This window comes from Rhinoraja longicauda, chromosome 15, assembly GCF_053455715.1.
Source record: "Rhinoraja longicauda isolate Sanriku21f chromosome 15, sRhiLon1.1, whole genome shotgun sequence".
Lineage (NCBI taxonomy): Eukaryota > Metazoa > Chordata > Chondrichthyes > Rajiformes > Arhynchobatidae > Rhinoraja > Rhinoraja longicauda.
In genome coordinates, this window is record NC_135967.1 from 30,131,770 (window position 1) to 30,143,950 (window position 12,181).

Sequence of the window (12,181 nt, forward strand, 5' to 3'; positions counted from 1 at the left end):
ATAAAAAAAGTGTTGACTTCAGAGAAGGTTTACGAGAATCAATATCTGAAATGAACAGCTGATCAGAGGAAGAGAGACCGTGGGTAGACGTGGGAATAGTAAAAGCACATGGGAGGGAAGGGAGGGAAGGGGGTGCAATGAGTTAACTGATAAATTACTGTATTTTTTTGTTGGTGTTGTATCTAAAGTGCCTGCAAAGATCTAGTTCATATCCAGTGCATATGGCAATTAAACACACTTGACTTGATTCTTAATTTGACTCTTGACCTAAAAGCGGAAAATTCAAAGTCGTATCATTGGACTGTAGGCTACCCAAGTAGAATGTGAGATGTTCTTCTAGGTTGTGTTTGCCCTCACCCAAGCAGTGAAGAAGTTTGAGGATAGACAGGTTAACTCCACATTGGGAGTTAAATGATATACAACTGGATGTTTAAGATGGCCGTTGTGGTCAGAGCGCAGGTGCTCTGCAAAATGGTACCATTGTCTGCGCTTTGTCTAGCCAATGCAGAGGAGGCCACACTATAAGCACTAAATGCATTTGTCAAGGTTTGGAGAGGCGTACGAGAATCTCCGCCTCACATGGAAAGGTGTTGAAGGATGATATTGTGGCGCGTCGGTAGAGGCCCGAAATAAAGGCAAGGTGCCAGGTATTTTGGGGGCGTTTTGGTTTAATACTCGGTTATCAGACGGGTCTGCCGGAAAGGCCCAAAACCTTGTCCTTATATCTGTAGTACCGGACCGCCCCCCTGGACTGGTCCATTCCCGTGCCGAGGGGTCGGTAGTGGTATGGCCCGACCCTTGGGAGCCGCCACAATATACTGGATGCAGAGGCTTGTCGGGTGAATGATGAAGACTAGGGTAACTCTACAACTGTTCTACTTAAGGGGGGAGGGATGGGTAAGGGGAAAGTCGATTGACGATAATGTTGAGTTGCAGTCACGATCAGATAAGCCATGATCTAATTAAATGATGGAGCAAGCTTGAAGGGCTAAGTGCCTTATTTTTGCTCCTAATTCAAATGCTCATACATATGTTTACTTAATTACCATTTCAATTTCACAGCATAACCAAAGTATCCAGACTCAAAATGCTATTCATTTGATAAGCATATAACCCTCTTGAAAGAAAATTAATCAGATAAGAACCAATAAAACTGTGCCGCTTTTTGTGCAGTGTGTGCTTGTCATTTAGTAGAAGCCACCAAATGAAACAAATGTCTGTGCTACTTACACAAATAAAAAGCCAAATTCCACCCCCCACCTCCTCCCTCATTAACAGTTATCAAGAATTCTGTGTTATGGCGGCAGAGGGATATCTCCCGTTGTTGACATGCTCTTAAGCTCTGATCTTATCCTGAATTAAATCATGTATGTTTAGGCAACCTCTCGGGAGGAATAATGTGGTGAAGTAGTGTACCGATTATGTCACAGTGTCATGCATAGCATTTAACCCATGATCCCAATGAAGTAATTGTGCACCCTAATGTCAACAGTATTCTAGATTTTGGCAAGAGGATTCCACAAAATTTGTTTACGTTTTCCTCCTTGAGCTAGTTGGAGCACAATGATTCTGTGGCCCTAACTTGTCCTACCTCCTTAATCCAAATTCCAATGATGAAATACCAAAGATAGACACAAAAACTCAGCGGGACAGGTAGCATCTCTGGAGAGAAGGAATGGGTGACGTTTCGGGTCGAGACCCTTCTTCAGACTGGTTAGGGATCAGGGAAACGAGAGATATAACGGTGATGTGGAGAGATAAAGAACAATGAATGAAAGATATGCAAAAAAGTAACGATGATCAAGAAAACATGCCATGGTAAGTTGTTTGTAGGGTGAAAATAAGAAGCTAGTGCGACTTGGGTGGGGGAGGGACAGAGAGAGAGAGAGGGAATGCTGGGGCTACCTGAAGTGAGAGAAATCAATATTCGTACCACTGGGCTGCAAGATGCCCAACGAAATATGAGATGCTGTTACTAATACTTGACCCAAAGTACCAAAAATCAGACATGGCCAACATAATTAAATTCTTGTTATTATCTTCTGAATTGTGAGATTTTAGAATATAATTCTTACCCATGAGTAAGTGAAGCTTGTATATTATAACATGCAAGAAGAGGTTTTTCGGAAAACTCAAATACAAAGTAATTGGTATCCTCATCTTCTTGTTCATCAAGACCAGGGGGATTTGCCAAAATATTACAAACGATCTCCTTATCCTGCTCTGAAAAGTTAAAATAAAATCATTAAGTCAATTACACTCAATATTTTTTACATATCGCACTGTATAAATACTGTGATTATTTGAGCAGCCTCTATCCATAGCTAACTATATCCACAGCTAAAACTATGGCTATGTACAATACTTTATGCCTTTACTGTTGGGCATGGGTGTCTCATAGGCTTGTTCGACTGATGTCAAGACTGAAAAAGCTACTCACTCAATGGGCAAATAAAACAATAAAAACAGCAAATCCTGGAGATCTGATTAATTAAAATGGCACATCGCTTGAATGAGATTTAGGTAATGTCAAGAGAAAACACTTTGCAGCCAGATTGGCCTATAATATTTTAAATGGCTTGATAGAATACGTTTTAAAAAAAAATCAATGTAAAAGATTTCTAATTAAGTTTATAGTTATTGTGGAGCAGAGCAAGATTTTCATTTAATGAAAATAAAAATAAGACTCAAAAGATTACATCAAATGGGGATTAATAATAATAATAATAATAATAATAAAGCATTACATTTATATAGCGCTTTTCAAACACTCAAAGACGCTTTACAGGGATTTCTAGAACATAGAGAAGTGAATAAATAGATAAATAAGTAAACGAGCAGAAAAAGGAGACAGAAGGTGAGGTGACCTTCAGTGGTTGAAGGCAGTGCTGAACAGGTGGGACTTCAGTGGTTGAAGGCAGTGCTGAACAGGTGGGACTTCAGTGATGTTTTGAATGTGGTGAGTGAGGAGGAGTCTCTGACGGTTTGGGGTAGTGAGTTCCATAGGGTGGGAGCAGCGATGGAGAAAGCCCTGTCCCCCCAGGATCTGAGTTTGGTCCGGATGGGGGGGGACAGGAGATTGGCAGCAGCAGAGCGGAGGGTGCAGGTGGGAGTGTGCCTGTGGAGGAGGTCAGTTAGGTAGGATGGGGCCAGGTTATGGAGGACTTTGTAGGTCATGAGGAGGATTTTGTACTGGATTCTCTGGGGGATGGGGAGCCAGTGGAGTTTGTAAAGGACGGGGGTGATATGGTCACGGATCGGGGAGTGGGTGAGTAGATGGGCAGCGGAGTTTTGAATGTATTGAAGTTTACTGATGATTTTTGATGGTGAGCCATAGAGGAGGCTGTTGCAGTAGTCCAGACGGGAGGTGATGAAGGCGTGGATGAGGGTTTCTGCAGCTGTGGAGGAGAGGGATGGACGGAGACGGGCAATGTTTTTGAGGTGGAAGAAGGCTGTCTTTGTGATGTGTTTGATGTGTTTGTCGAAGGAGAGGGTTTGATCAAAGATGATTCCAAGATTCCAATGGCACATTAGCCACCCTCTGCTCTTCCAGAACTTCACCGTCAAATTGATACAACAGTTTTTTTGTCCAATTGAATATAGAACATAAAATAATATAGCACAGGAAAAGGCCCTTCGGCCCACTATGTCTTTGTCGAACATGATCCCAAATTAAACTAATCCCTTCTACCTGCATGTGATCCATATCCCTCCACCCTAAATATTCGTGTGCCTATCCAAAAGCCACCTAAATGCCACCATTGTGTCTGCTTCCATCACCACCCCTACGGCATTTCACTGTCGGTGCAAAATATATGGCTCACATATCTCCTTTAAATTTCTCCCCTCTGGCCTTAAAGCTTGCCCCTCCAGTTTTTGACATTATCACTGGGAAACTAATTTTGACTGTCTACCCTATTTATGCTTCTCATAATTTTATAAACTTTTATTAGGTCACCCCTCAGCTTCCAATACTCCACAGAAAACAATCCAAGTTGGTCCACCCTCTCTACTCCAGACAGCATCCTGGTAAACCTCTTCTGCATCCTCTTGAAAGCCTCCACATCCTCTCTGTAAAGGGGCAACTAGAACTTCACACAATACTTTGAATTTGGTCTATCCAAAGTTCTATAAACCCACAACATAGCCTCCTGGCTCCCAATGCCCCAAAGGTTCACGTGTATGCAAATTAAAATCACAGTGCATAAATTGCCATATCACCCGCAAAACTAAAAAGATACTGGATTAACAAAGCCGTCTAACAATTAAGTTTAAAGGTGGTAATTGGGAAATATTCAAGCCACTTAACCTAATGTCAACTGTGAAAATGTTAAATAATACAATATTCTAGACTGTAATAAAAACATTACTGCCAACCATATGAAACATTAGAATGATAAATACAGTACACTCTACCATTCCAACCATAAAAGGAAATTTTATTTTGCTAAAGAAATAATCAGCGCACATCCCAGAGAAGCAGCTACATCTCGGAAACTGCATTAATTGGAGTAATTGCAATGTTGCAAATGGAAATGTTTTATTCATTGATAGCATGAATTGCACTAATTAACAATTGCTAAACACACACAGAGTTGGACACTTTCAAGCATTGGTGTGGTACCACTCTCCACATATTCATTCATAGTTACGTATATTCCGCACACAAAAGAGTAGTGCACATATGGATACATGGAAGGAGCTACCAGAGGAAGTAGTCGGGAATATTTAAAAGACATTTGGACGAGTACATGGATAGGAAACATTTAGAAGGATTTGAGCCAAACATGGACAAATGGGAATAACTTAGATGGGACATCTTGGTCTGCATGGACAAGTTGAACCAAAGGGCCTGTTTCTATGACTCCTGTTTGTATGACTCTTTTGACTCTACAAAGGAATACTGTAGACTATCTTTCTTTCCACACAACCCTACCAACATCATTCAAATGAGGTGGTTTGTAGATACAGTTCCAGGTCTAACCCAGTGCAGGATCTGTGAGCCCAGCGGTGAAGTGCAGCCAGGAAATTGCTGATGGACTGTTTCCAAAAAATCAGCAAAATATGGGCCTAACTTCCTATTCAGAAGCCATGCATTAATATTGATATACCAAATAGCAAGGATATAAATAAGAGTTCATTTAATATACAAAGTTGTCATAAGGAGGGGTATCCAGGGAAAAAAACGTTTGACCCAAGTGGCTTGTAGGAAACATGTTGTATGTCAACTTCTAACATGCACTTCCAGAATTTCAGAAAACAGAATGCAATAAGATGCCACTACATTTGCTTGTTTTTAATCTAAGATCGAGACAGCATTGTTTAGGGTGAAATATATGTTATATTGTTGCAGAGTATGATCGTAATTAGAAAGAAATCTGTGTTGCTACGAGGTACACTTATGCTGTGATGTCTGGTCAAAAACAACGACATGTGTATTACTTTTAATATGTATTATTTTGGATAGGTCCAGTTTGTCCTTGTTATTCCACTTTTCAATTAAACTGCCACAATAAGAATATCTCATTTTACTCTGCATTATCTCTTTAATTTATAGCCCTATGTTTAAAATAGTTTGCAGTAACATTAATGCAACCAAGTTAAAAAGCATGTATGGCAGCATGGACTATCTAATACAGTGCCATTTTTCATGTAAATTTTATTTAAAAAAATTAAACAGGTTAATAGCAACCATAAAGATCAGCGATTGAAAAAAAGTTTTGAAATGTTGTCAACTGGATTTTCATCAATCTAAATACTCCTGAAAATTCATGACTTATAATGTGTTGAATCCACAAAAGAGCATAATGTGTGTGATCAACAAAAGAATTTAACCTTTCTTTTCTCTACCAGAATATGTAAATATATTTTAGTACTCACCACATGCAGAACTGCCATAAAATTCCCAATGAAGGGCCGGATCATCCTCACTTCGCCCCCTCAAGTCAGTAAAATATTCTATGATGGATAAAAATATCTATTTTGTTGGAATGCATTGATTGATTTATGCAGCACAGTGCATCGAAGTATTTAAGTGTAATTAACAAAATCCTGATCTAATAACATGACCACAATCAGCAATTTATTTATAACAGAAGATAAGATCCAAAAGGAATGAAGTTCCCATGAGGGTAAAATACAATCAGCAGAAAGTGAATGGTAGCAAATCACTGTTATTTGTCCATTAGTGTTTATTATCTCATAGAAACATAGAAAATAGGTGCAGAAGGAGGCCATTTGGCCCTTCGAGTCAGCACCGCCATTCATTGTGATCATGGCTGATCATCCACAATCAGTAACCCGTGCCTGCCTTCTCCCCATATCTCTTGATTCCGCTAGCCCCTAGAGCTCTATCTTAAGGGCCTGTCCCACTTAGGCGATTTTTTTGGCGACTGCCGGCGACTGTCAAACACGTAGCAGATCGCCAACATTTTATTTTACCAGACAGCAATGACCACGACAATGCCGCGTCAGATCGAGATTACACCGTCTTTGGAAACATCGCAAAATTCCCACGCTGTCAATGCTTCTCCAGCGTCCTAATTTTCGCTGAAATTACTGACAAGTCGGTAAGTACTTGAGAGTTTTGAACTATAACATCTTGTATGGGTTACTTAAAAACCAACCTTCACTGTAACAAGGCATAAACTGGATTTACTTCCAGTTTACTAATAGCTGTATTAAAAAAAATATTTTAAAAAGTGGTTAAGTGGATTTTTGTGCAAAGTGCGAGGGCATTCTTTGAAAATGTACGGGAGATGCATATCTGGTTTCTGGGTTGCATATCTGGGTTGGGAGCCCACTTTAAATGTAATGGCTGATGGCCATAAACATCGCGAAAATTCCCCCGCATACCTGACCATCAAACTATCGCCTCCAATCTACCTGTCAAATGTCCTGACGGTAAATAAATTGGTTAAACACAAGTATTTTATGGTATTTTGAAATGACTTTACTTATTTTAATATTATGTGCTTCTAAATACATCTAAGAGAACCCATCAAACCTGGGGACAGCATGCGACAGCGCCCGCAATAAGCAACGATACCTGGCGACAAGCCAGCTGTCGCCGAGAAATTTCTCTCTCGATGATTTCTCAGCGACACGCTGAGATCCACTACGATTTTTGGAAGACTCCTCACACGACAGCCTTGTCCCGGCAGTCGCCTTAAAATCGCCTGAGTGGGACAGGCCCTTAACTCTCTTAAATTCACCCAGTGAATTGGCCTCTTCTGCCTTCTGTGGCAGAGAATTCCACAAATTCACAACTCTCTGGGTTAAAAAGTTTTTCCTCATCTCAGTTTTAAATGGCCTCCCCTTTATTTTTAGACTGTGGCCCCTGGTTTTGGACTCACGCAAAATTGGGAACATTTTTCCTGCATCTAGCTTGTCCAGTCCTTTTATAATTTTACATGTTTCTATAAGATCGCCTCTCATCCTTCTAAATTCCAGTGAATAAAAGCCCAGTCTTTCCAATCTTTCCTCATATGACAGTCCAGCCATCTCGGGAATTAACTTTGTGAGCCTACTCTGCACTGCCTCAATAGCAAGGTTGTTCTTCCTCAAATTAGGAGACCAAAGGTGCACGCAATACTCCAGATGTCGTCTCACTAGGGCCCTGTACAACTGCAGAAGGACATATTTACCCCTATAGCCTTATGTGTTTAACAAGCCGACTTTAAAATCCTGCCACTACAGATGCTCCCCGACTTACAATGCTTCGACTTACGATATTTTGACTTTGCGATGGTGCAAACGCTGGGCAACGGCAGCGAGCCGCAGCTCGCTTCCGACCATGTGATCAGGTGTATTAAATGCATTTCGACTTACGATATTTTCGGTTTATGATGGGTTTCTCGGAACGTAACCCCATCGTAAGTTGAGGAGCACCTGTAATTACTTAAAACACAGCTATCAATTTGCTTACTGCAGTGTCCCACAAGCAAAGATATTATCAAGAAAATAATCTTTATATCATTTACGAAGCCTGAGTAAGTAAAGATGACTCTCTTCTATTAGAAAAACTCTCTACTACCCTTACCTAAGAAATTATTTAATTATTGTGACGATGGCAGTGCACTGACCCAGAGGAGCAGAGGTTAGCAATTGTACTCTTGGATCCACCGCCCATGTTGCCAGAAAATATAGCATTGATCAGCAGGAGATTTTACTCGTGATCTATAACCAACTGTATATTTAGGAAGTTCTTTCTTGGTTATTCTTCAGAACCATAATGGGCACTCAATGGCAAATAGTAGGCCCCCAGATGCCATCTTCTGACTTAAATCAAATAGATGAAGAAATCATTCCTTTATAAAGAGAGAATCTCAGTGACTTCTCTTGCTGTTGCAAGCAACAAGCTAGGACACAATAGAGAAATAAGGAACTGCAGATGCTGGTTTACAAAAAGTTTACAAATGTAAGAAACAAGCTGGTGCTATTGCCTGTAATAATCCTGTTTCATTTCATCATCGCCATCACAACCACGACAACGAGAGCAGTGCAGGCATAAGAGTGCAGTGAGAGGTCCTCCCTCTGTTAAGGCACCTTTTGAAAACCTGAACTTGCAAATAATTGGTAATAAAGTAGACGTAGCGCCTCAGACTAATTCTTAGAAATAGGTTCTTCACAGAAGGAGCTTGTGTTTATCTCCTGCCCAGGGTCCTTGATTCTCCCCATGTGCCCTGCCATGCTGACCCTAAAGATACCAGTCATGACCACTGTCAGTATCAATCAATTCAACTGAAGCAGGTTGTTAGCTAATATTATTTCTATGTGTTTTGATGGATTTATTAATGCATGTTAATACTGCTAGTACATTATAGGACATGTTTGCAAAGGGAAGCTCTTTTTGGCAACCACATGTTTTGTTATCAACAACAGGTCTATGCCTCTATATAGAATTAAGGAATTATGGTGTATAGCATTACGGAATATTATGAACTTCCGAACTAGGTATTGGGTGAAATGCCAGAAGCAAGTGAAGCAAATGAATAGGTTATTTGTGCAATCCATGTTTTCTTTCAAAAGTATATTATTTAAACGATAAGACATCAATAAAAATAAATTTTAATCTATCCTTTCGATTGCAAATTATATTTGGATGTAGAAACAAAAGTGTTTTTGTCTCTGAATAAACTGAAGAATTATAAGTGTATGTATTAAATGTGTATTTCATCTACATACCTATAAGAAACTGTTCCATCGGCTCACTATGAGTCATCTTCAGAACTGTCTGACCTGAATAGGTAGCAAGGGTGGGATCTGCACCATATGATAATAGAACATGGACGATTTCCAAGTTGTCATTCACAACAGCATCATGAATAGGTCTAAAGAAGTAACAAAGACAAATGCAGTACATTGCAGATTAAACAAGGAAATGGCAGAACAGTTAAATGAGTACTTTGCTTCTGTCTTCACTAAGGAAGACACAATCTCCCAAAAATACTAGGGGACTGAAGATCTAGTGGGTGGGAGGAACTGAAGGGAATCCACATTAGTCAGGAAATAGTGTTAGGTAAATTGTTGGGACTGAAGGCAGATAAATCCCCAGGGCATGATGGTCTGCATCCCAGAGTACTCAAGGAGGTTGCCCGAGAAATCGTGGATGCATTGGCGATCTTTTTCCAAGGTTCTCTCGATTCTGGATCAGTTCCTGTGGACTGGAGGGTAGCCAATGTAACTCCACTTTTTAAGAAAGGAGGGAGAGAGAAAATAGGGAATTATAGACCAGTTAGCCTTACATCGGTAGTGGGGAAGGTGCTTGAGTTGATTAATAAAGATGTTATAGCAGTGCATTTGGAAAGCAGCAACAGGATCGGTCAAAGTCAGCATGGATTTATGAAGGGGAAATCATGCTTGACTAATCTTCTGGATTTTTTGATGATGTAACAAGTAGAATGGATAAGGGAGAGCCAGTGGTGTATCTGGACTTTGACAAGGTCCCACACAAGAGATTAGTGTGCAAAATTAGAGCACATGGTATTGGGGGTAGGGTATTGACATGGACAGAGAACTGGTTGGCAGATAGGAAGCAAAGAGTAGGAAATAATGGGTCCTTTTCAGAATGGCAGGCAGTGACTAGTGGGGCGCGTCAAGGCTCGGTGCTGGTACCCCAGTTGTTTACAATATATATTAACGATTTTGACGAGGGAATTAAATGTGACATGTTTGCGGATGACACAAAGCTGGGTGGCAGTGTGAGCTGCGAGGAGGATGCTATGAGGCTGCAGGGTAAATTGGATAGGTTGGGTGCATGGCAGATGCAGTATAATGTGGATAAATGTGCGGTTATCTACTTTGGTGCCAAGAACAGGAAGGCAGATTATTATTGGAATGGTGTCAGATTAGGAAAAGGGGAGGTGCAACAAGACCTGGGTGTCCTTGCACATCAGTCACTGAAAGTAAGCATGCAAGTACAGCAGGCAGTGAAGAAAGCTAATGTCATGTTGGCTTTCATTTCAAGAGGATTTGAGTTGAGGAGCAAGGAGATCCTACTGCAGTTGTACAGATCCCTGGTGAGACTGCACCTGGAATATTGTGTGCAATTTTGGTCTCCTAATTTGAGGAAGGACATTATTGCTATTGAGGGAGTGCAGCATAGGTTCACCAGGTTAATTCCCGGGATGGCAGGACTGACAATTGATGAAAGAATGGGTCGACTGGGCTTGTATTCAATTTAGAAGGGTGAGAGGGGATCTTATAGAAACAAAAAATTCTTAAAGGATTGGACAGGCTAGATGCAGGAAAAATATTCCCAATGTTGGGGGAGTCCAGAACAAGGGGTCACGGTTTAAGAATAAGGGGTAGGCCATTTAGGACTGAGATGAGGGAAAACTTTTTCACCCAGAGTTGTGAATCTGTGAATTCTCTGCCTGCCACAGGAGGCAGTGGAGGCCAATTCACTGGATGTTTTCAAGAGAGTTATTTAGCTCTTAGGTCATATAGGTAATATGATCATATTGAATGGCGGTGCTGGCTCAAAGGGCCGAATAGCCTACTCCTGCAACTATTTTTCTATGTTTCTAAACCACATTTAATTGGCTACTTAGCTAAATTATTTAATACTGGTTAAAAAAATAATCACCATTATAAAAATCATAATGAAAACTTAAAAGAATATTTTAAGCCTATCAGTAATGTAGTAGCAATTCTCTACACATAATGTTGTCCTTTTTTTGACATGAGGCATCCTGAATACATCTGGGTAAACCCAGTCGACTGTGAAGTGCTACAGAAAGAATGCAATTCAATGAGCATCATTTCAGTTAGTGCTGAATTGAACAAAATCAATCTATCTAATTACTGCCCAATCCGTCTACTCCCAATTATCAGCAGTGTAGGAGGGTTTTATCTACGGTACTATCAAGTAATGTTTAACAATAATCTGCTCAACAATGCCAAATTTAGAACCAGGGAAATTAATTTCAGATGTAAAGTGAAGCTGCCTCGATAAAGCATTTGACTGAGTGTGACTTCAGGAGCTCTGCAAAATTCGTCAATGCAAAACAAGGGGAAAAACCTCCAGTGATTGGAATCATACTTCATACGAAGGATGTAGTTGATGGTTAAACATTCAGCCCAGGACCACAGTACAGAAGTACCTCAGGGCACTCTCCTAAGCTCAGCCCTCTACAACTGACCTTCCTCCCTTCAGAATCAGATCTTTTGATGATCGCACAATGTTCAATTCTATTAGCAAATCTTCAGCAAATCTGCATACCTATATTAGACACAAAATGCTTTTGTAACTCAACGGGACAGACAGCATCTCTGGAGAGAAGGAATGGGTGATGTTTTGGGTCGAGACCCTTCTTCAGACTGATGTCAGGGGAGTGGGCAGGACAGAGATAGAATGTAGTCGGAGACAGTAAGACTGGTGGGAGAACTGAGAAGAGGGTGGGGATGGAAAGAGAGGGAAAGCAAGGGCTATTTGAAGTTAGAGGTCAATGTTCATACCGCTGGGGTGTAAGCTACGCAAGCGAAATATGAGGTGCTGTTCCTCCAATTTGCGCTGGGCCTCACTCTGACAATGGAGGAGGCCCAGGACAGAAAGGTCAGATTGGGAATGGGAGGGGGAGTTGAAGTGCTGAGTAACCGGGAGATCAGGTAGGTTAAGGCTGATTGAGCAGAGGTGTTCAGCGAAACGATTGCCGAGCCTACGCTTGGTCTCGCCGAT

The 12,181-nt window shown here is 40.8% G+C and overlaps 1 protein-coding gene across 8 annotated transcripts in view; it reads right to left on the minus strand.

Annotated features, from left to right (window-relative positions):
- LOC144600609 (BCL-6 corepressor-like protein 1) overlaps positions 1-12,181 on the minus strand; it is a 185,991-nt gene that overhangs the window by 8,834 nt on the left and 164,976 nt on the right. For all 8 annotated transcript variants that reach the window (XM_078412395.1, XM_078412396.1, XM_078412397.1 and 5 more), the window contains 3 exons: positions 9,187-9,332; positions 5,881-5,958; positions 2,076-2,223 (listed from right to left, as the gene is read on the minus strand). In XM_078412395.1, coding sequence (XP_078268521.1) covers positions 2,076-2,223; positions 5,881-5,958; positions 9,187-9,332 — 372 coding nt within the window. The remainder of the gene's footprint in view (positions 1-2,075; positions 2,224-5,880; positions 5,959-9,186; positions 9,333-12,181) is intronic.